Source organism: Stegastes partitus, unplaced genomic scaffold (assembly GCF_000690725.1).
Source record: "Stegastes partitus isolate 25-593 unplaced genomic scaffold, Stegastes_partitus-1.0.2 Scaffold167, whole genome shotgun sequence".
Taxonomy (NCBI): Eukaryota; Metazoa; Chordata; class Actinopteri; family Pomacentridae; genus Stegastes; species Stegastes partitus.
In genome coordinates, this window is record NW_007577898.1 from 218,742 (window position 1) to 244,057 (window position 25,316).

Sequence of the window (25,316 nt, forward strand, 5' to 3'; positions counted from 1 at the left end):
AAATTAGTAAAGTAATTACTAACAATCAAGATGTTGTAATGCTTATAAGTAAACGATTCTTGGTGTCATAGGCCGCATAGTACAGACAAGCAGCACATTGGCTGCAAGTAAGTTTTTTAATACAAGATTAGTTGCATTATAAGTACCTCATAAGTGTTACTGTAGACCACATCCTCTGTTTAGAGTACTCCTGCAGAACCAGAGAGGGAAGAGGGAATGACAGCAGAGAGAAACAGACAAACAGAGTGCAAGTAAGCTTCATAATGCAAGATATTTATTTGTAACACAGTATTTTAAAACTGTAGTATTACTGTGGAGCAGAGCCAAGTCAGTGCCACTTTGCTACATCACACAATGATAATAAGCATTCAAAATAGCAGATAAGTGGTGTGAAACACAGATGGCTGTCCTCACTCCCAACTCCGACACCCAACTGGTCTGTCCAGAATGAAACCGGGTGTTCCTTATCCAGTTTTACAACCATCCACACCTTCAGGCATGTGAGTTTTTGAGTTGTTAATGACCTATTAGTCATGTGTTTTGTGGGGAAAAAAATATTCCAGGGACTCCCCGTCTGTCAGATGAAACCGCAGAAGCCTGTTTGATGGGAAGTAAGATGTTTTTAAGAATGTGGTCATGAAAGTGGTCAGGAAGAAGGAAACTGCAGAAGCTGATGCACCAGATACAGATGCAGATCATTTTCATTTTGAAATTAAAGTGATGTTTATTTGGATGGTTTACAGTAAAACAAAACAAAAAAGTTTCTTCTCAGTAAATTACCACATTTATTGATTACATGAAGTTTGCATCCAAAATTGCCCCAGTTTGGAGTAAAGTTGTTGTTTTGTCATTTTGTGGTCATGAATGTGCTGTGAAAATGTATGTTTTCACAATAGAGTTGCAAATAATATTTTAATTTACACTTTATGAGAGCTATTGTTTACAAGTCTAATATTAGATAGCATTTCCATCCTAATTATGCTGAATGTGAAACAGATTTTCAGTTTTGTATTTATTTTTTTGTCTTTCTTTACTTGGCAAAGGGAGAAGAAGAAAAAAAATGTAAATTGTAAATCCTACATATCATACGGAAATCTTTTTTATTATATTCTTTTTTTCCCCTGCTTGCCTTGTTGGGGTATATTCTTATATATTTATGTATTTTGTGTTGCTACTGTGATCAAACAATTTCCCTAATGGGTCCTCTGTTTCAAGAAGTCTTGTACAATTTAATATAAATGTCTACTACCCTCTACAACCATCTGGCTTATCTGTCAGTGATGTCTGTCCTCAGAGGAGTGTCCCTCATTCAGTTTCACAACCATTCACACCTTCAGACATGTGAGTTTTGGGTTGTTAATGACCCATTACCCATGTGCTTCGTGGTTTAAAAAAAAAGAAAGAAATTCCCGGGACTCCCAGCCTGCCAGTTAGACCTGAGGAAGCCCATTAGACGAGAAGTAAGACGTTTTTAACAACCAAAAAGTCCTGCTGTGTTAAGTGCGCGCAGGAGTTTTATTTTGAAAGGTGCCACCGGGAGCAGCAGGTTTCCGCCGCGGAGGACTTGACGCTGCTCCTTATTTTTCCAGTATTAAACCTTGGGGGAGGGATCACGGAGCGCTGTCGCACAACTACGGCAGACTACAAGCTGTACTTTCCGACTTGTGCTGTTTGAGTGAGGCGGGCGGCGGAGGGTCCACACGAGGATACGCAAAAATAGCTGCGAAAGGCGATTTAGGTATGACGGCCGCTACCGGGGGGGCTCCGCGGCACCGTACGTGAAGATGAGGATTCCTCCGGTGAGTAACTGGATTTGTTTTCATGACATTTCACAGCTCGCTTGTCGCTCTAACGTTACACACCGCCATTGCGAGTAGTGATGCAGACCAAGTGAGCGTGGATGGCGTTTTTTTTTGTTGTATGTGTGTGTGGCTGCTTAAAGGAAGGTGCCATTTACCGTTAATAGTCAATTTTAACGTCAATTACACAACACCTTTGCGTTGCCTAGCTGTGGCTAAACACCGTAGCGGTGCGACGGGAGGTGAAGCACTTTGACTGACTGTGTGAAACGGGGGGCTGAGTTAACCTGAGGACGGAGGCTTCTCGGTTCCCTCCTAATGGTTCTGACTGGCCGTTAGCCACCAAGCCCACCGACTCAGCGGCGGTGCGACTGTCCGTCAGAGCAGCAAGTCGCTGCCGTCACTCGGCGCACGACTGCCCGCTGAAACGGCTGGAGGGCTAACACCTAGCCGCTCCACTCCTCCGCTACACCCCGTGCTGCTGTTTAGTTATATCAATTGGAGTCTAAAATTCAAATTTAAACCACACACTCGGGTGGAAACTGTTTGGGAAACTTAGTCGTGGCCTTTGGAGGGTTTGCTGTGGACGCTGAAGTAAGCTAGCAAACCCTGCTAATACAACTGTCCAAGTTATGGTGCAAACAAACCCCCAACTGTTGTCATTTTATTTTGCCGCTGCACCGTTTTAACCTGCTCGCTTTAATAACAGCAGCAGTTTTTTTCCCCCCGTGTGTTTACCAGGTCTACCTGTGGGTGATATTTATCCAGCCAGGCTGTGTTTGGCCTGCAGGCAGCAGGCACAGCCACAGTGCCACTTATGGTTGCATAATCCAAGCAAATGGTCATCTATCTGCTCCTAAGAGTTGGTTTGGTGGTGCCATGCCTTTTTGCATTTACCTCATCGTTTGGTTTTTCCAGGCCTGAGTCAAGGTCTGGAGGTGGATTCATGAAGAAGTGGGCCTGTCCCAGAAACACCTTGAATAGTCATCAGCAGGGAGAGAAAAAAAAATGACTCAAGAAAGAAGCCCATCACATCATATCAAAGTGTACTTTTTAAACGCTTAGATTTTATAACAGTCATAGTCTGGTGTCAGATGGCATCTCTCCAACGTGGACTGATGCTGGATGTAAAACACATACAAGACATTGGATAAGCTACAAGTTTTCAGCACCCACATCAGACCACGACTGGCTTCCAAAGTAGTTGTAATTTCACAAAACTGTGCTGTAAACCCAGATTGAGGTGAGCACATGCAGCAGATAATTGTATAAAGAGCTTCTAGTAACAAACGTTGGACAGTGAAGCTCAAACATCCAATCAACAATGAGGACAATGCATTTCTCAGCTCAATTCAGTTTTATTTATATAGCGCCAATTCACAGCGTCAAACATCCCAGGGCACTTTGTGTCACGACAAAAGAGGAACACAACAAATCCAACAGTTTCCTTTGAGCAAGCACTTTGGGAAACAGTTGTAAAATTGCCTGGAGAGGAATGACTCAAGGTGATAATGGGGGTGGATGAAGCTGTCGGGTGAGGGATCTCAGGACTGCGTTATAAGTACTTAATAAGTGGTGTTGTGAACCTCTTAGAAGAACATGAATTTTAACACTGAAGAAAAAGCTGCCAACAGAATCAGACTCAGAAAGGGTGGTCATCTGCCTCGACCAGTTGGGGTGAGAGTATAGGATAGAGAGGAAAGTTCAGCAAAGAGTAGTTAGTAAACCTTTTAATAACATATTTTTTCCCTTGTAACAGTATTTTCATCATTGTTGTGTTACTCTTCCCCAGTAGCGAAGCCAAGTCAGTTTTGATGTTAGCTAGCATCTCCAGCCTGATGCTGGGTGTGAAACATATACATGACATTCGATAAGAGGTGACTTTACGTGATAATGGTGGTAAAACTGTAAGGTGTGGAGTCTCAGGACTACTACCAAGACCATCTTCTCTGTTTAGAGATGACAGCAACAGGAAGAACCCTCCTGCAGAACCAGGTTCAGTGTGGAGAGCCATCTACCTCATCTGGTTGCGGTGAAGGGGAAATGATAGCAGAGAAAAACAAACATTGAGGTGTTTTTGGTGTGAAACTGTCAGATGAAGACCGTATTATAAACACCTGATAAGTTGTGCTGGAGAGCCAAGCCAGTGCCACCTTAACTAGTCATCAGCAAAGACAAACTTAAAATAAATTTGTGACTAAAAAGAAAATGCTTGGACTTTATAATAACCCTAATTTACTTCTCTAATATTAGACTACATCCCCAGCCTAATGTAGGAAGGGAAACGTTTATGGAACATTTGATAAGTGTTTCCACCTAAAGCAAGAGACGATGATATCCACCTACCATCCTCCATCCTCGGGTGGGATTAAAATCCACAGGGGCTGATTGAGTAGAGCGATCCAACAGGCGCTCATGCAAAGACAGGCTCTCATGTGTGCAGAGACTCCCCAGATGTAGGTTACTGTATGCTTTCAGAAAGTATTACAAGTCTGTCCCTGATGGCAGCCCAGCAGCCTGTCTCCCTGCGCTGCTTTTTCTGTCTTGTGGTGGTTAAATGTAGATCAAAACATAAGGGAGAAAGGAAGCTCATAATAGCTTTTGACACTTGCTGTGAAGCACGGCAGCACTTTCTAACAAGAGGACAACTACTCCTTTCTTTACCTTTCCTTTTTCAAATCTCACTGGATTTACCTGTTCAACTTCGCCTGTCAAAGAAATTATCTCATTTTTGAGGGAGTGTGACCTTTTTTTTTGAGAAAACAAACCTGTGGTGTGTTTTTTCCTTTTATGTGTTTTGCTTTTATTTCTTTAATCTCAAGCAGTGCTGCAAGGAAAGAAAAAGCTTACAGGAGGAGGTAGGACAACTCCCAGTGTACTCCCAGTCAGGGCGTTAAGACATTACATAATAATGTGTCACTCAGTCATGCGATCATGTTGTTAGAAAGTGATGTCAGTCCATTCTTCAGGAGAGGAAGCGATCATTTGAGGTTTCCTGTGTTCACCCTGAGTAGACGGCGTCTGGAGCACGGCGGCGTTGGCTATGGATCTGAAAGCGCTGTTTATCAGGATGTGAGCTCGCAGTCCTGGGAAGTTTTTAGCATCAGACAAAAAAAATGGGCAGTGTGGAGACGTAGGTCAGATTCTTCATTTCTTGAAAAGTTATTTTTACGCTGCACAGTTTGCTTTTATTGTGAGAACTTTCACAAGAGGGTTTCCCCAAATACCAAACCTCCAGTTAATCACACAGAAGTTCTCAGCGTGGGGCTCAAATTAACCGTCATTTTTTACAGACGATTCATCCATTGATTATTTTCAGGAATAATCACTGTGTTTATAAATTGTTTAGCATTTTAAAAAAAGGGTACAATGAACAACTCATTATTTACATTAGTTGTTTAGTTCATAACATGTAATAACAAATGTGAAAGCAGCTTTATTGCTTTTTCTAAACCCCTACTAATGACTTTAGTCCAAAAGCTAAATATTTTTCATATACTGTCATATATGAGGAAGAAAAGCAGAAATTTCTTACATTTCAGGAGGTGAAATTAGAAAATACTTGGCATTTTTGCATGACAATTACTTTAAACTAAATAGGTGCAAATCTAATCAGTTAATGCACTTTCTGCAAATATTTGGCATTTTTACTTTAAAAATAAGGGAAAGGAATATATGCTGATCTAAATTAAAATAGCTTCTGGTCATTTGATTGCTGATATACTTTAATTAATTCATTATCAAGTGATTTCAGCTCCATTGAAATGTACCAGTGTGTCAGAAAAACAACCTAATAACCACCTTCCTGCATTTCCTACTTGGTAAAGTCAGTATGTATAAAACAAACAAAAAATTATTTCAAGAAAGTGAAACGATTAGCATAGACCAGGACACAGCGCTGCTCAAAAACACACTAAAACTTCCAGTGCAGCATCATTCTGATTGTGTTGACTTAAGGACACCCAGGGTGCACAGTGATGTGTATCTCAGCACCCTCCCCGATGCAGTAAATCAGCCAATAGCAGGCCTCCTAAGTTTTGCGTCAGGGCTGCATCACACCATTCATCAAGGTTTAATGCACAGCTTGTCATTATTAATCCCTCTGAAACCCCTCTCTTCATCCCTCAGCGCAGGAAATAGGGTTCAGATACTTGCCTGTGATATGAATAATTGTATACTGGAGGGCATTTGTGGCATTATTTCTACATGGTAAATAACAATATGAATACATTAGAAAAGGTTATATTTAGAATGTGAAGAGATGAATGTATGTGGAGAGCAGGAAAGGTCAGTCCTGACCTTGGGATCAGTATATGACAACACATTTTAACCTTTTCTCAGCTCTCAGCAGCATCACATGGCTTTCATCATGTCATGACATTGGATCCAGTTTTACTCCAGAGGCTGAGTTACAATAATTTCCTCACACCTATTTAATTATTTACATGAATTGAAATAGATTAAAGCTGCAACTATGGATTATTTTCATTAGTGATTAACTATAAGGTACATTTGACTGAATAATCTTTGTATTCTAAGTGTTAAAACTCTCCAATCACAGTATCTCTGAGGCCAAAGTCAAGTTAATAAATGTCTTGTTTTGTTCATATTTGCTCTTTTGACGTTAGATCTTTATTTCTCCAAAATGCATGATACAAGTGTATATCTCAAAATGAATTATTTTTTCTGAGCTTTTCTTGACACTGTAATCATTTTTGTAATTGTTGTGGTTTGTTTAGGTTGCTTTATGTGTGTATTAAGAAGAATTACTGTAAAGTCTGAGTGTTTATTGTATTCATGCTACAGCTGCAATGACTAATCGATTTGTTTCTAACTAGTGAATTAGTCAGTAACTACTTTGATAATCGTTGAGTCATTTTTTAAGAGTTCAAACAAAGTGGAAATTCTCTGATTCCAGCTTCTTTAAACTGAATGTTTTGTGGTTTCTTTACTTCTCTGTGACTGTAAACTAAATATGTTTGCGTCATGGACAAAACAAGACATTTGAGGACGTCATCTTAGGGTTTTAGAAACACCGATTGACATTTAATAGACCAAACAAGTAATCAATTAATGAGGAAAGTAATTGACGGACTAATCAACAATGAACATAATCATTAGTTGCAGCCCTAATTCTCATTCACCCGGGCAAACCCATCAGGGAGCTGCATGACCTTAACTTCTTTCATGTTGTGGTTTATATCATCATTTATTTCCAAAACAGCTTTCCTTTTCCTGTCTGTGTGTGCGTAATGCAGCCATCAGCTGGTGACCCCTTCTAACCGGGTTACTGTACCTCTGGAGCGCTCTTAAATACATTATGAGCCGAGACTAAATCTGAACAGTTACGCAGGACATTTATTCTTAATTTGACGAGAATATCTCTGGTCGTTCTCAGAGTTTAGATGAACTTAAGGCCACAATTTTACTCTTGAATGACTTTATGCACGCTGGCACACTTTTTTTCTTTTTTGGTCCCTGAGATATTTAGCATCATCATATCAGGAAAGCACAGCTGGAATAATATCATTAACGGATATTTAAGGGCCCCCATGCCGCCGAGGCAGCATGCACAGTACCTAAATCCTGGAAATGGTGCACTTAGATGCTGTTATGCCATCATTAAGATCAATTTCTTGCTGTGACATATGAAAATGCATCTCATGAAATAGGTTTTTTTGGCAAAACGATAAAGTGCATTTATGTGTAACTGAAAACCGAAGCAAAACTCAGACAAACCAAGAAAAGGAAAACATCTCAAAATATTGAGCTTAACGGATCCGAAATTCAGTAAATGTCTCTGTATATATACTAAAAGATAAATGTCAAACTGCGCTAATGATGGAGGATTTCCAGCTGATTGGCGAGGAAGTGAATGCAGCTCCCTGGAAGGAAACAACAACAGGAAGCAGAGTCTCGTTCTGACAGCGAGGACTTAATGAACTGTTTTAGCATTCCGGTATGTCCGAGCTTCCTCGCTGTTTATGCCCTTGTCTTATTTAATTTGGCTGCCATGCCAGGATCTCCAGTCAGGCATGCTTTATCATGTTAGTAGTCTGTTGGGCTGTTTTTATTATTAGCATGTCTGGCTTACACTGGAGCCTGTAGCATGACTGTGAGGAAATGCAGTTTGCTTGATTTGAAAAAAAAGAAATCTTTTGTTTTGTTTTCTGTCATTTTATCATTGTGTTTTGTACCTATACTTCTCCTGTCAGTATACATCTATTACGTTGTTATTACACTGAGACACAGGACTGTAGCAGAAGAGGCAGAACTCATTTCACAATTCATTCTCTGTGCATTGACATCTGATCGACTCCAACTTTTTATTTTTTTTGGACAACCAATGTTGCTCCAGTCAAAAATTTTAGTCCACAAGTCAATTAGGAGATCAACACTAGATTGCAATTTTTGTATATATTAATCAACACGTGTGTGGACTCAAAAATTATCATTTTATTTAGAAAATCTTTGTGTCATGGGCATTTAAAAGTCTTTCCAATAGCTGTGTTGTTTCCTTGGAAGTTGTGATTGACATGTTTTTACTATTTGCTTCTTTAGATTATTATTTTATATTTTTAATTAACATTACTTTGGGAAATTAGTTTTCACTTGGACATGAAAGAGTCTTTTAGGGGGGTAAATTCTTGTCAAAAAACCAGAATTTAATTGACCATGATTCAATTTTGTAATAAAAGGAGATCAAGGGAGTTCAATACTTTATAGTCATTGTACATAAATATATTGCACAATGTATCAAGGAGTAGTGCTTAAATGATGAAGCATAGTTGATTTGGCTAATTAATGTTAAACTGATTACAGCTTTAATTATGAAAGTCATACATCAAGTAACACGAGTCTCCAGTTGTGCCAGCAGCGCCGTACTTTGGCACAGTGGCCTGTACAAAATTTCATGGGAATTCCTCCAGTATTTGTGGAGGTTTCATTCAGAACAACTTTAAGATCTGGGCTCTGTGTTAAATTTGCACACGTTCACTCTGTAAGTCAGCTCATATAGCAGTTATAATGATCGTCAGGTGAGCTGCACTGTCACACACAATCTAGTTCTCCTTGTTTCGCCTGAGGCCACGTCACTTGCATCTTTTGATAGGTTTTGATTAGTCATTAGTTGAGCTGCAGCATGTTTGCACACATTTTCTAAAGTATGTGTAGCTGCAGGACCGTTTTCCTTTTTTTTTTTTTTTTTAAATTCCTGCAGACTCTCTGACTGACACTCTCTCTCATGCACATATGTCTCTTTTAAAGCATCTTTCCAAGTTTACATGTCTAAAAATACAACTCCTTCACGCACTTTGACTAAAGATGCATTATTCAGCGCCTCTGCAGAGTAATTAAATCTTAATCAGGGATGGGCTCCTGTCCTCGTGGAGGCGTATCCGTGTGTTTTTGTGTGTGTGTGTGTGTGTTTTTTTGTGTGTGAGTGCACCGGCCCACAGTCCACTGGAGCTGCTCGGGCTCTTAAGGTGCAAGACTATTTTAGAAGTCTTTCATTCAGTTTAGAGGTACACTTCTCCGCTAAAGTAAACAGTGCAGAGGTCGGATGAGGTGAAATTTTGGCGCTCAGATGTTGCTCCCGTTCAGTTGTCTGTGGAGATGATGTGAAGATGATTTACTCTCACCCAACTGGATCATCTCACACTCTTTAGGTTGAGTTTTTTGGCTGTTGTATTTTAAAAGCGGCTCATTATTTTCATGCTTTGTCCTGCTGTTTGACTTTTCCAACACGTGTCATCATATAAGTCTCTCTCTTGGTCCATAATAGTTTTTTCTATTGCTCTGCCGAGATGTCTGCAGCTTTAATTAGCCCTGCTTCACATAAAATGCAAAAATTAGAAACTTTGAGTGTATATCTTTCTTAACAGGACTATTGTCAGTTATAACAAATTTAAATCAGGACTGAGTAGGTAAACAAGCAAATATATTGTGATTATGAGCAGACTGACAAGCTTCAGAACACCGAGTAGCAAAACTAAATGTCTGAATATATTCATTATCTGTATAACCTTTTTTATATGAGGTTGCTATGATTAAAATTAAAAAACTTTTAGAGGTTGTCATCAATTGCAGCGCTCTGTTTGCATCAACTTGGTAATGAAAGCGTATAATTAATCCAAAAAAGTGCTCCACACTGTTTAATTATTTAAAGAAAATCAAAATGCATGCAGACAAGGGCTGCCGTTTAGCTCACCTGGTTGAGCTGGCGACCCACGTACAGGGGCTGTAGTCCACGATACAGCGGCCATGGGTTCAAATCCTGCTCATGGCCCTTTGCTGTAACTCCTTTCCCCACTTTCCTGCCTCTCTCAACTGTCTTATCCAAAAAGGCCAAAACTTTAAAAAACCCAAATGCATGTAGACAATACATTATCACTGGCAAATTTTCAATAATACCCAACATAATAATTATGAATCTGTCATTGGGTTGAACTAAGTAGCAATGTTAAGTTGTTTGTTTCCCACAAACGTTACCCTACCAGATACGTTTTCCTCAAATATTAGTGGTTCGTGTTATTTGCATTTTTCAACTTTTTACGCTCCAAAAAATCTGTGAAGCGATTTAAAAGTAGGGGTGTAACGGTACGCAAAAATCTTGGTTTGGTATGTTTTCGATATGCAAAAACAAGAAATACATAACGTTGAACTGCTTCTTTTTCTTCTTTGCAAAATTAAGAACTGGTTTACTGAACAGAGTATGACTGTTTCTTTTAAGCCTGTCAATACTGCTGCAACTGGCTGTAACCCACTAATAACCGAGTAAAATTTGCAAAACAAATACGCCAAAATAAGTAATGATAATAAATGAAAATGTACAGTATTCTGCAGTCATTCAGAACAGGTTGGCGGCGGCCTCCTTCCATCTCACGAGACGATGCACCATGTTCAGTCACTCGCACACTTCTTGGCGTCACTAAACAAGCCAATGTGGGAGTGGCAGTCTTTTTGACATAAAGATGTGTACGGAGGCTTCTTGATCTTGTTGGGAAGACTTGCGTGTTTCCCTCTTTCGCCTTAGATGGGCACACATACTGAAAATTTGTGGTACAAATATGTGTCCTGTTACACCTCCTCTATAAAGGTTTACCAACTACTGTTCACATGAAGAAAAAAATAAATGTACTACTCCAAAGTTTCATTGAGATTCAGTGATTTGTGGATAGCTCTTGTGTAGGAGTTTCCCACCTGCATACATTTAGTAGTCGGTTACGTCACTGTCACCTGCTGCAGAGTGGAGCAAAAATAAATTGTTTTTAAATCTGTCACAGTTAGTATTTACTGGGGTGACGTCACTTGTGTTGTGCTCAAACTGAGTCATCACGCTCCGTCGGGCCTGCCTAGAGGTTTGTAACGTGCTGTGATGAATTCAAGTTGCTTTGCTCGTTGTCTTAATTTAAAGAAGCCTTTTGTAGAGTGTACAGTTTCCTCTTACTTTGATCACAGCGGTCTCCTTCAGCCTTGTTCTTGGTGCGACTGAAATGATATGACCTTAAATACATACTACATGTGTCGCCTCCTGTCCTGCACCTTCGCTGGTTTGTGCTGACATCACGCCCGAGCTCGCATCTTAAACTAAGCAGAAAATGTGTTGACACTGCTCCTTTCTCCGAGGCCTTCGCTCTGCGGAATATTTGGTCTCTGGTGTAATCCCTGGTCGCTCCTGTCCTTATGAGAATGACCCTGAAGTTCAGCCTGGCTGTTACTCATTTGCAGCCGCGCGCGCACGCACACACACACACACACACACACACACACACACACACTTCACGCCCCACCACATCACATCACCACGCCAAGGTCTCCTCATCAGCAAGGACAGACTGAGCAGGTTTACTGTGCAGTAATTCAGGCATCAGCTGCTCTCCATTCATGGTTTTTGATTGCGTTGTCGAGTAATGGCCGACCGTGTGTGATAATGTGCAGCACACATGATAAGCTAGACGCTGCACTGTGCTATCAGTTGATGCAGGGTGTTGTTTATGAACCGTAATGTCCCAGACTTATCTGAGATTTTGCTCTGATTCATCAGCAGCAGCGACAGCAGCAGCAGCAGCGTGATGGGTGGAGACAGTAACACTGAGCTGTCTGATGTAATTCTTTATTTCACCATAATGGAGTGTGGTGTGGTGAAAAATAGGACTGCAACTAATAATTATTTTCATTATTGTCTAATCTAGTGGATATCCTCTCAGCTATATCAGTTTTAAAATAGCACAATTTTCCAGAGTTTAAGGCAAAATGTGCAAACATAAAGACATTCAGTTTACTACCATATACAGTAGGGCTCAACAGTTGATTGATTTCCAGTTGTGTTTTGAAACAATAAAATTAGCAGATCGCAAAGGCTGCAGTTTGGGATATGCGTTAGGGGTTTAAACTGTTGTGTCTGAGGTTTTACACATTTCATGCTGTGCTCCTCGTGGGACAGTTACTGTTCTGATGGTATCTCATGTGTTAATGCTCCATTACTGAAGTGTGCATATTGAACTGAAGTTTGAATTGTATTGTATTTAAGTCCTTATTTTTTAGTTGATGGAACTAGTAAATATGTAGCATCTTGTCTCTTCATTCTAAAAGTCTTAATTTGTATATATTTATATTTAAAACCACCTGTCTCGTATTGTGTAGGTACCGCTGTACCACCAAAACCGCCTTGAAGTCACCGGACTTCTGGGAGTGTCGTGTGATATCTTTCCTTTTAGTCCTGTGGGTTGCTGGGGGAGACTTCGGTAGATTGTTCGAGGGCGTCTTGCAATGTCCGATCAGATTGGGATCTCGGTAGTTTGGATCCCGGGTCAACATCTTGGGCTCTTTGTTGTGGTTGTGCAGTTTTTGCGGTGTGGCGCAGGGTGCATTGTCCTTCTGGGGAATGCTGCTGATGGGTGATGCATGTCAATGTAACATCCGCATGCATGCCGGCAGCCAGCAAAGCATTGCATTGATCAGTGTTATTCACCTGTTTAATATTGTGGCTGATCATTGTGCATGCATGTGCTTCATACATGTAATTATACATACATAATATAAATATGATGTAAATGAAATATTACAAGGTACTGTGCAAGTTTCTAAAGCAGCTGCAGGTGATTTTTTTTGTGGAACCTGCAATAAAGGAGCATCCTTCATGATCAGTGCTGTTGCCCAGTGACATCCAGAGCTGAGTAGAGACACTTCTCACCCACAGTGAGAATGTGATTTATTATAAATGCAGAGCAAGCACTCAAGCACTTTGACAGACATTCAGAACATCTAATCGACCTTTACTTTTCTACAGTATTAAATTCATGTAGGCATATAGGAAGTTCACCTTTTTCTGCTGTAGAGTCACTCTTTGTATCAGCTTGTAGTGCAATCAGGAGTTGAACTCCATAGGCTTTGCCACATAAGTTGAGAAGCAGCTTTTTACTGAATGGTGTATGCCCTCTCTCTCTCTCAGGTGTGGGCGCTGGGCGCTTGCCAGACTGGGTGAAGTGAGAACTAAGAGGGAAATCCGCTGAGAAAAAGACACCACCGGGGACTGCTGAGGAGGACCTCTGTGCAGGTGAGGACTGACTGGGAGGAGCACAGTTCATACCGGCAGCACACCTGAGGCAGGCCTGCGTAGATCAGCACTATATGTAGAGGATTCCCATTGAAGTTATAAAACAAGCAATTCAGTATTGTCATCCACACTACCTGGATCACCCGCAGTACAGGGCAGGCTGGGTTTTACACAGGACTACAGGGTAAACTTGTTGTAAATTTCACTTGTGATCAGAATTTGCATGTTATTTTCCTATTTCAACTACCTTTCAGACATGAGTAATTCTCTGTCAGATCAGATATGAAAAGGTACCGTCAAAACAAAAAATGAAGTCATATACCTTGAGCATAACCTGCAAAGGACTATTTTGAATTTCACGTTTGAGCTTGATTCCATCATTCAAACTAGCACACAAATGTTTTGTAGGAGGACAGGCTTTCTTCCCCCTCACTTTACTATTTCACTCGACCAAAACTAAATAAAATGAGGACATGCCATGAGAAGTTTAGGAAAAGTAATTGCAGTACTGTTGGCTCAACTTTGGCTATGTAATCATTCACCTTTTCATGAATGGGATTGTCATCTAGACCTGAAACGAACTGTGGATTAAAGCAAAATTTATCTGCAACTATTTTGATCACCACAGAATTGTGAGTTTCCTGTGCTGTGACGCTTTGTAAATAGACTTTTCCACTCTTCTGAAGTGGATTAAGGATGGCACCTTGGGCAGGACCATTTCCACTAAAAGCTCAAGCAGTTAATTTGTTAAATGAGACAAGACTTTTCTTATCCTGGCTGTCAATGCAGTCCCAGATCAGTTAATTCTCACCAGGAAATTTTCCAATCAAAAAGAAAGACTTCGACCGTGCTCATTTTTCTCTGTCATTATCTCCGTGACCCCAGAGTGATGACAAAAGAGAGAACTGCTTGGGAGGGGAATGAGAAGTGAGAGCAAAAGAGACTTAGAGGGGATATTTCTACTCAAACAAATCATATTGAAGCGAGCAGAGACTAAAGATACGGACAAGGAGATATTATTCAGGCCTTGCGGGACATCTACATACAGTATGGAAATGTGAGTGAACTTAATGTTGAGGACATGCTCCTCCTGCGTCCAGGTTCACACGGCCGTTGGCAGGGTGGAGCTTCCTGACCCATGGAGAATTATTTCCAGGCCGAGGCCTTCAACCTGGACAAGGTGCTGGACGAGTTCGAGCAGAACGAAGGTGAGGTTCTGCATAAGCTTTAACCCTTTCTGAGTTTTTTAAATTTTTTGCTCCTGTTACATTTTTACTCACTGTGGACTCATTTTTCACTGCAATATAAAGTCCTGCACCTCTATAGAAACAGCACAACCATGGCTAGATAGCAAGAGAAGTAAAAACTGTCCTTTATGCTGTATAACACAGTTATAATGCCAGAAATCACAAAAAAGAAAAAGTGGAATTTCTTTGATTTTTTTTGTTTTGCAAAAATTAAAAAACCTGGAATCAACATTGTACCCCTCAATGTTGCCATTTAAGAACACAGTGACTCTACACATTGGAGATAATAGATATTTTACAACTTACATTTTTACAACCTCTACAAATTAGGCCTTTTTTTTTTTTTTTTTACACTACTCTGCACATCAGCTCTAGAAAGATAATACTCAATGCAGAATGTGTCTTCCATCAGCTTGTTTTTCTGTATGCTGTTTTATTTATTCTTTTGTACAGAATTTGGTGCAATCACATTTTTAATTGTAGTAGAATAAAGTGTCTGAGTCAAGTATCACCATGTTAAGCCTATATTTGGTTAGTTTTCCTGATGGAGCTGCACGTTACACATGAGGGCGATTCTTCTTTGTGACTTTGATAAATGGTGTCATTTTAGTGATGTTGGGGGTTGAGAGGGTTAAAAGATGTGGACAGAAGACAGTCAAGTAGTGAGTCATTGTGCTTGAGGAAAGATGGATTTAACTAGGTGTATCTGCAGGATTGAAGTTTCTTTAGAGCCGTCATTAGAGTGCCATTATGCAACCCTTGTGAGTAAATCATCAAGGTGTCAGACAATCAGCCACCGCCCATTGAGTTTGAGTAACATTCACAGGTGGTGATTGAGGGCGGGCAGAGAGGGAATAGGACTAATTGGATTTTCCGTTTCCCTTGTGCTTTTGTAAAACTGTGTAATTGGTGCAAGACAAGAAGGTTGTCTTTTTTTTTTTTTTTCATCACGCTTAATGATCACAATAAGTAAAGAAATTGTGTTAGGGCCTGTTTGAGACAGTTGTTTCACAGAGTTTATTTATGGTAATTGTAAAGTAAACACTGCGTCACTGAGCTGTGTATCTGTAGACTCTGAGCTCTCCAGCACAAATGGTTTGCTTATTATAGAGGAAAGACCGCTCTTTTTCTAGATTTATGGCAGAAAGAAATGCAAGTCCTGCTGATTCTTACACACAGACTGTATTTTAATGGTACTGTGCTCTCAGTGTGTGTTTTGGCTGTGAGTGATTATCTGTGTCCTCTGCCAGAGATCCAGCTTGGAAGATTAACTCCATGTGCCTGAATGTGTGTGTTTGAACCTGGTGCGGCTCGTACTGAAACAGCTTAGCATGAATTCCATTGGAGGGAGGAGCACGCCCTTCAGAAGCTGACACGGCTGTGTGAGGAAGTCATTTTCTATAGATATTATAAGAAATTTCAACTCGTATTACACAGCATTCATGTGTCAGCTTGACTGATGGTTCCCAGGGGCGAGCGAGCCATTTGGCCCACTTTCTCAGAATTTCCCAGTCCATCCACACGCTAATTTCCCACTCCATGCCAACCTCATTTCTCAATTTGTCCCCTGGTTTGTTCATGCCGTTTTAAGCTCTTTCGATCACCTGGGAGTGTGTATCTTTGTATCAGTTCTCTGTGGCGGTTCATGTGAGGCTTCCTGGCCGGCTTCTCTAAGGTTCATGATCTCTTTACCAGTAGCTGCTTTCTCTGATTTTATTTTTCATGTCTGCAGTGTCACAAGAAAACTGCAAATTATACGAAAAAAAGATTTTGTATGCAGGATATAGATATAATGAAAGTGTGTCTAGTGAAATGATTAATTTACATGTAGTTGACAGATAAAATAAACTGTTAATTGTCATATTTCAAGCAAGAGTGGTGAAAAAGTGCTGCAGATCTTGTTTTAGCTTTTGAAATGCAGATTTTCTTTGTCATGAAACCAAAGAAAACATTTAAAGACATCATCTTGAGTTCCGTTAAACTAATGATCACTTGATGCTTTCTGTTTTTTCTGTGAAACAAAAAATAAAGAGGAAAAAATCATCTGCACATGAAATGGTAATGAAAAAACATATCAGTTGCAGATCTAACTGAATCAGTAGATATCTTCTCACATAAAAAGTCAAATTTTCCTGCAGTTGAGATCCACACAATCCTCAGTTTTCCTTCCTTCTTTCACCACAGATGAGACGGACACTCCCATTCTCTCAGATGCCAAGTGGACGCAGATCCTGGCCCCGCCGGCCCACATGCTCTCTCTGAACCCCGCGCTGGCCCACGCAGACCTCAGCCCTCGGGAGAGTCCCCTGCCTTTCAAGACCCTCCCCGACTCATCCTCCAGTGCCTCTCCAGGAGCCGACCCCAAAAGACACCCTGGTCCCGAACCTCCATCCTGGGTAGAGGAGAGGCCAGCAGACGTCCACAGCCCACCGCTCCCACAGCCCAACATCGGCAAACTGGTGGGCACAGACGACCTCTCGCCGCCCACTGTGACGGCCTGTAGTGCCGTTGAGAACGGCTGCCCAGGCAGCCCACAACCGGACGGCCTTAGCAAAGAAATAAGTACTCGAACAGACATCCAGCCTGGTGCTCCTGACCAGGAGGCTCAACACGAAGAGATAGCTGCCTCAGGCGGAGGAGGAGGCTCTGCTGTCACTCACACTCACTTTACCTTTGAGGTGGGATTAGGAGAGGAGCAAACTCCGTCGGAGAAAATACATCCAAATGTGGAGCACACAACACAGAATGGAGAAGGCCTTAAAGGAGAGAGCAGTACAGCTGTTTTACAGGACTTTGATTCAGAAAGGCAAACTACAAACTCAAAAGAGGACAAGGGAGAAAGTGTGAATGGGCGGAGGGATGTTCAGGTCGAGAGTGAGTTGGAGGAGAACGGTGTTTCTCCTCCTGAGAGGGCCGGAGTGGAGGAGAAGGAAAGAAGATGTGGTCCAGAGGGACAAATAGACCTCAGAATAACAAACCTTCCCAATGGTTTGGAACAGGACAGTGGAAGCAGGTCCAAGCCGAAGGAGACAGAAGAGAAGGATGAGGAGGAGGAGGAGGGCTTTTCTCCTTCTCCTGTCCCCTCCAAAGAGGACTCTGTAACTGAGGAGAAAGAAATGGAAGAGAGCAAGCAGGAGAGCAGCGATGGAGGAGCAGTGGGGTCCGGTAACGTCCAACCAAAACTCAACAACCGGCTACAGCCAGTCAGTGTTCCTTATGGAGGAGCGCGACCAAAGCAGCCGGTCAGCCTCAAACTCCAGATCCCACAGCCGCTGTCGGGCCAGGTCCAAAACCAGCTCGGCCCATCTGCTGTCAGCAAGAACAAAAACCTTGAGAACCAGTGTCGGAGAGGCACACCCTCGGAAACGTTGCCCAGTGGGCCTGATCAGAGTACAGTCAGTGTGAACGGAGACGGAGTTGTTCACTCTCCTTCCCTGATGCCCACAGAGAGCCCAGACAACGACGTCCAGGCAGGCCAGCAGGGCGCTCTGTGCAGGAAACCCGCCAGCTCCCTGGGAGAGGTTGCCCCTGTGTGGGTGCCTGACTCCCAGGCTCCTGTCTGTATGAAATGTGATGTCAAGTTCACCTTCACCAAGAGGAGGCACCACTGCAGGGCCTGCGGCAAGGTCAGTGGTGTGCTAGAGCTGCTTTAATGTGGGCCTTGTAACTAAGCTAGAAGCAGTGATTATAGCAATATGCCTTGTATTTCTGGGGTGATTTTGTTGCTTCAGGATGTTTTTTTATTTTTATTTTTTGTATTTTTTTTTTATAAATCTCCAAATAGTAGACCTTGTTCACCTTTTTTCTAGTGCAGCTACACTTAGAATCACAAGTTAAAGAATGAACATTGAAGGTTAGTTTTTAAGGTTAGCCTCTCAGACACACAAAGACCTTATTTTACAGGGATGCAGCCACAGTGACACAGAAATAAGAAGGTCAATCAAAATAAAAAGTGCCTTTTTTCAATAAAAACAGACAATACACAGGTCTAATGCACACATGAAAATCAGTATTATCAGTATGCTTCCACTGCTTCATTTCACTTGCACATTACATAAAGAAATATACATGCCCCCTTTCAGGAAGTATCATATGTAGATTTTCTTTCTCTTGAGATATCTTCTAACTCCTGAGAGTAATCTGCTGTCCAGTCATTTCTGAAGTCAAACATTTATTGCATGTAGAACACAATATTGTATTTTTGTGAGCACTCAGCCACTGATTTCGTCTTTGCTTTCTTGTAATGGCTGTGCATTGGCTTTTGGTGAATTTGAAGCTAATTAACTGGGATGCATGAATATCAATGTAATGGTCAAGCTGTGGTGGTTTAATTTTGCATTGATGAACATAGTCAGACAAAGTGAACCAATAATACAAGTGCTAACACACAAGGATGAATAAGTGGTTAATAAAAGGCAAAAAGGCGTACAAGGAGATGAGCAACATTAAAATATTCTGCAAATATTAAAATACAGCCACATGAGTGACTCTAAGAGGCTTTAGTAGACGAAGGAGGTGAATTAAATGCAGAGCTTTGATAGATTAGTTTCTATTTAGGCCTTTCTTTGCAGATAGACTCAGTTGGTGTGCCGCTAGCTTTCTAACATTATGGCCCCCACATATGTGGCATTGTGTCCGTGCAGTGCTTTAAATTGAAGATGTGGTCGCTGACACTGCACTGGAAAATCGCCGGACTGCTACTTAATTTCCCATGGTGGTAAACAAACACACACACACTGCCACTTGAGCAGGGAGGAGCTGGCACTGCAGTAATACAAACACCTGCACTGAGGCGGCAAACAATAGACGCAGCGGGATCCTCACAGTGCTTCCACCACCACAGTGGTAGATCCACAAACCAGATTATGGTGGAGCTGTGTGGCTCTGAAATTAAAAGGATCACCCACCCTCTGTCTAATCATTTACTAAATACATGTTACTGGATAATGATGTGTAATGATGTGCTAATCCATTGAAAGTAAAGTGTCTTGTACACAGCTGCAGCTCATTGAAGCGCTGGCCAAGTGCAAGAAATCAATATCCATAAAATGGCACATTTGCTGCACGTTCAATCACAACTTCTTTTCAGCTCTTCACCTTTTAACATTTTTACAGTGAAAGTATCGTGCAGTTCTTGTGCTCTGTGCTCCTTATGTGAAGGATTGTGGTGTGAATGAAATGTTTGTGTGTGTGCTATTTTTAAGGTGTTCTGCGCGACGTGCTGCAGCCTGAAGTGTCGGCTCGTGTACATGGACAGGAAGGAGGCTCGTGTTTGCGTCACCTGTCATTCTGCTCTGACGAATGGTGAGCATCATTGCAAGTAGAAAGTTGCATTTGCATATTGCATTTCTACACACAGTAAATACATAAATGTGAAAATTTGAGGAGTAAGATAAATAAATACGGGGAAAAAGGTTTAAAATAATGGCCCACAAAGGAATACTTGTACTTTTTTGCTCTTTTTTTTTGTTCCTGTCTTGATATAAATAAATTATTTTCAATAGGAAAAGTGTTGCAGCATTTTTTATTTATTTTTTTGTCAGAGTATTGTATGCAGTATGTTAATGGGGCATAGCTGCTTTATAAATAGACCATTTTCACAGCAGACATTTTGACAGTTCAGAACAGGAAAGGCACAGGTGGAATTAATAACATTAACTGTGACTGCATTTCAGTCCAGACTCACTGCAGTGACTGACTGGGCTTCTTATTGGATCACGGCCTCATTAACAAAATTAGTAACTCCTGTGTATTTTGTACTTTGACAAGTCAAAGTGGCAGCTGTAGAAAAGTCTGTTTCAGCTTGAGAGGTAAAAATACGAACACTGTGACTGACCAGTAGGAATCAATGTTTTTTTTGTCAGGGCTGATATCAATACAGATTATTGGTAATCAAGAATAAAACTATATTTGGGACTAGTATACATTCAATGTTATACATTAACGGGAGCCTTTTATTCATTATTAAGGCTTACAGTAGCTGAATATATACGATAGAATTAGGAGCGATGACGTCAGAGCACCATCTGACATTAGGATGCTCTCCTCTGTTTGATGAGAGATTGATAGTTTAATTGATTGGGATTGCAGTTGTATCTTGATGTTATTCTCTGTGGTTTTCTTTTAGTTTTCTGTCACTTCCGCTGTCTACTAAGGCCCTTATCTTAGAGCATTATTTCTTATTGTTTTCCAGACACTGTTTCTGAGTCATCTGTGGCTGCCTCCTAACTCAGCCACTAGCTGTAAGCATAGTCTTAGCGACTGTGAAAATAAATAATTTCCTGATTTGTGGAGATTGCTGTGCTTCTTGATCATGTTTTGCAGGTTGTGTCTCTGCCAAAGAGTCGTGTCTGTCATTTAGAGCAGGTTGATAAAGTTAATTTTACTTTAGAAAGATGTCAGGTAGCGTAAGCCACAGATTAAGAGGCACAGCAAACCTCTTAGTGACAGCCTCAGCCTAGCACCTCAGCAAAATAAGTTAAAGCCGCACTGACACCAACAACTGAATTATTGGGGCAATAACCAAGACATTCCTTTAGACCACAGAGTAACAACAGTTAGAGATCGGGCTGCATCTATGATTGGACAACAGAAATAAAGAGAGATAACAGGAAAAGTCTGGCCCAATAGTCGGCTCGTCCAATCATCAATTGATGGTCGGCTCGTCCAATCATCAATTGATCCCTACTGACCAGTACATATACTTATGACATGCACATTTAGATTTATGCTTCATAATGTTTACTAATGCTGTTTTCTGTCTCTGTCAGCTCAATCATGGGAGACACCGACCACTACAAGCAATCAGAGTCCAAACCCCAACAACCCAGCAGAGTACTGCTCCACCATCCCCCCACTGCAGCAGGCTCAGGCCTCTGGGGTGCTCAGCTCCCCCCCTCCCACTGTCATGGTGCCCGTAGGAGTCCTGAAACAACCTGGCAACGAGGGTACGACCTTTACCAAGAACAAAAATACTCTTACAAATCTAATTTTCACCTTTGGCCGTGTCATCCTGTCCTCAGCCACTTTAAAGTAGTACTTTTTATCGCTAGTTCGGACTTAAAAACACTGTTTCAGTGCGTCTGTATGAGTGTTGTGGGGAGTTCAAACAAAACCTTGAGGTAAAATGTAATTTTGTGTTTAGGGTCGCTCTCGCGGGAGCAGAGGAGGGTGTGGTTCGCTGATGGAGTTCTGCCTAACGGAGACACGGCAGAATCACCCAAACCTGCGACCTCCAGCGCTACCCCCTCTCAGTCGCTGGCCATCTCCACGTATTCAAATAAATCCTCCTCTTCTGAGGCCTCAGAGGTAGGCTTGGCACGCCAAACATTCAGCCTCAACTAATGCTATTAGATTAGCTTGTATGGTCCTCTGTGACTCACTTGAGGAAGCCACAAGGAACTCTTTCTGTGCAATTCTTGGTGGTTTAGTGGTCGTGTCTCAGACTGTGACAAATAGGCAGTTAACAAAGTTTTAAAGACACATTCCTGGTTGCATGATCAGAATTAGAAATCCCTGTGGATTTACATGCATAAAGCTGGAATGCAGTCGCTATAAGCCAACTTACTGTATGTGAATAATATGTTAAAGTTTGCCTCACAACAACAAATTACAGAAGAGCAAGTTGGAGTTGGTTGTTTCTGTGGTGGCGGTGTGTACTCATTGAATGTCAGCTGTCAGAATGATTCACGGCCTGTTGAACACAGTGTTTGTTTAAATCTCAGATGGCCTGATTATGCTTTGCAGACAGAGCATGAGCAGAAAATCAGACTTTCACATGTGACAGTCAGCGTGACAGTTCTACTCTTGATGAATTCTTCTCAGGAGAAGATGAGTCCTTTTAGTTCACCAGAAGAACGTGTAAAGACATCAATTTACAGGGGCTCCCGCTGTCCTTTTCCTGCTGTTTTCATAGCACCTTCCAGTGTATCAAATAAAAGTAGCTTAAAGGCAAAGGTGAGGGAACATTGAGTTCAGGCCAGGAGAAATAATAAATGGGCATCAGTTTTACATTTTACTAGTCACAGAGTGTACCACTGAGCTCACAGTTGCATGATGTCTGGTGCTGCTATGGGGAGAAAACCTGCCAAAATTACCTGTATTTTTTGATTAATTTCTAACAAACTGCTCATGTGGATTTAGAAAGAGGTTTGGTAGGCAGGTAGTGTTAAAAGAAAAGATTCCATCAAAGAGTTTCACTTGTTCTAGGGCTTGACATCAGGATATCTATCATCTGCAGTATCGATGTTGATTAAGAATCTTTTGAAGTGTCCCAACTTTACAAATGTCAGCTTAATTGTTTTCTGGGGAATAGGGGACAATGCCCACATTGTAAAAACGACATTGACTAACTATCACCTTTTAAAGTTGAGAGGTGAATGTGTGAGCAAACAGTTGCCTGTTTGTACATCCAGCAGACACGGAGCAACATTAGTATTCATTAGGAGTTGTGTTTCTGTCCACCTAATGAATGTAAGTCTAATTTTCACTCTCTTTAGCTGGTTTTTGTCCTTTTTAAGTCCTGAGGGAAGTACAAACAAGTGATAAATTAAAGCAAATGCCTCAACCCTTGCCCCCCCTGCACTGTGAGGGCCTCTGTTATTCTGTCGGGGGCATTTTGCTGGCATAGTTTAGGACCATTTGTTCCCTTTGAGAAAAGGGTCACAGCAAATCAATACAGAGTTGTTCTGAGTGATCACCTTTATCCTATGATGAAACACTTCTATCCCAGTGAGAGTGGTCTCTTCCAGGATGACTGTGCATCCATTCAAAGGGCACAAGGTTCACTGAAGGGTTTGATAAAAATCAATCATACACTTTAACTGAACAAATATTACTGCTTCTAACCAAGAAGCTGGTTTGTGTTGTTTCAGATACAGATACAGTTTGATAAGCATAAAATAACCCTTCACATGCACACATGATTCGGCTCTGTAATGTTGTTGTACCATTTAGTAATTAAACTGAGTCAGTTCAGTAAACAATTGCATGTAAATGTGTATACATTCAGCATGATAGAGATTGTAGCTGGAACATGAAAAATATAAATAAATGAAACACTTGCAAAGTAGACAAAAACCTAAAACTTGCAAAAAACAATAAATAAACAAGCAAACTATACATAATATGCGATCAGTACAAAACTTGAATATGAGTGCTGTCTATTTTGTTACAAATAATTGCCTTAAAGCAGAACATTTCTGATCAAAGCCTCTTGTGGAATAGGGAATTCTCTCTAATTTCCAGTGATGTAGAAGATCTTTACCCCATATCTTAACCACCACGTTATTGTTTTTATCCTTTTATATTTACATTATTTTGAAGAACCCTGTTGAGACAGTAGATTTGTAGAGGCACCTGTCTCATATGAGGCCCAGCCCTTAAGTGCACATTTCACTGTGATTATAGGTGCTTCTGGCCAGACTACTAATTATTATTATAGGGTTACTCCATCTTAAATCATCAGGTGTCTTTTTTTCAACCATCTCTGATTGTTTGAAGCGTTTTTTACGAACCGTGGACATTTAAAATGCCATCTGTGAAATTTTACATTGACATCAGTACTTTCAGAGATTAAAAACATGGAAGCAATGGCCCTACAACCCTCGTTTAGCACATTTTTTTTCATGCATTAAATGTTGAGGCTGTGCTTGGATGACAATATCTCAGGAATTATTATAGATTAAAGCTTGAAATTACAGTTATTTCTCATCATGGCGTTGAAATAATGTCTGAATGTGGGTGAGGTAACATTATCAATATATGATGTCCAAAGTGACCAAACCGACTGACCAATGTTATATGTCTGTAACCAAAAATATTTAGTCGTCATGAAAAGTTTCGTCTTTGAGTACACATTACATAAACTGATAATGCATAAGTCAGCTGGTCATATTTGCATGTTGCATGTCACAACAATAATAAAACAAAAAAACACATTAAGTACTTTTCAATTTCAAATACTTGGTCACAAAAGGGAAAAGTGTTAATTTTGTCGAACTTTTATAAATGATTAGGCCGTTATGACAACTTGTCCCACACAAACTAAAAGGTGGATCCAACATAGCCTCAAATTTCGATGTGCTGAAAGTGGCAACTTTTAAAAACAATTATTAAATGTACAGATTTTTACAAAAATCTTTATAATTCTACATATGTATGCGATAAAAATTCAGGCAAATTGTGGCTGGTCGAGCAGAAATTGTTCTAAAAAAATCAGATGATTCTGCGAGGAGTCACAGCCCACATGTACTGACGCTGAATTTTTACATTTCCCTGTGTGCTATAACCTGCAGTACATCTAACTCCACATCTCCACCCTCAGGCAGCCCATACCCCAGTTGCCCCGGTGGGCAGCCCTGTGGGCAGCTCCCTCAGTCTGATCCCGGAGGACGGGCTCCCTCCCATCCTCATCTCCACCGGAGTCAAAGGAGGTACGGGAGGCCACATCACAGGTGCTTGCCCTCATCCTCACCATTCTGCTGCCTGCTCATTGCTCCGTCAGCTGCCGTGTTTGTGCTTGTTAATTGTGTTTCTTGTGCTTTATATCACCGCTCATGTTTCATTGCCAAGAAGAGAGGGGTAAGATTTGTATGTGGGAGCGTTGTGATGATGTTTAAACGGGTGGGAGGGCTTCTAGCTGCTTAACTCGACTTGGTCGTCATTTTGATGTCTGGCTTCACTTATAGTATAAATCCTTCACCATCTCCAACA

The 25,316-nt window shown here is 41.1% G+C and overlaps 1 protein-coding gene across 2 annotated transcripts in view; it reads left to right on the plus strand.

Annotated features, from left to right (window-relative positions):
* The first annotated feature begins 1,656 nt into the window (after positions 1–1,656).
* The window catches only part of zfyve9a (zinc finger, FYVE domain containing 9a), a 46,534-nt gene continuing 22,874 nt past the window's right edge, over positions 1,657–25,316 (plus strand). The window contains exons 1-8 of one of the 2 annotated variants that reach the window (XM_008279658.1): positions 1,657–1,799; positions 13,252–13,356; positions 14,457–14,564; positions 16,788–18,229; positions 19,808–19,907; positions 21,374–21,550; positions 21,748–21,911; positions 24,928–25,057. In XM_008279658.1, the coding sequence (XP_008277880.1) occupies positions 14,495–14,564; positions 16,788–18,229; positions 19,808–19,907; positions 21,374–21,550; positions 21,748–21,911; positions 24,928–25,057 (2,083 nt within the window). In that variant the 5' untranslated portion in view covers positions 1,657–1,799; positions 13,252–13,356; positions 14,457–14,494. The remainder of the gene's footprint in view (positions 1,800–13,251; positions 13,357–14,456; positions 14,565–16,787; positions 18,230–19,807; positions 19,908–21,373; positions 21,551–21,747; positions 21,912–24,927; positions 25,058–25,316) is intronic. The other variant, XM_008279659.1, reaches the window with a different exon arrangement.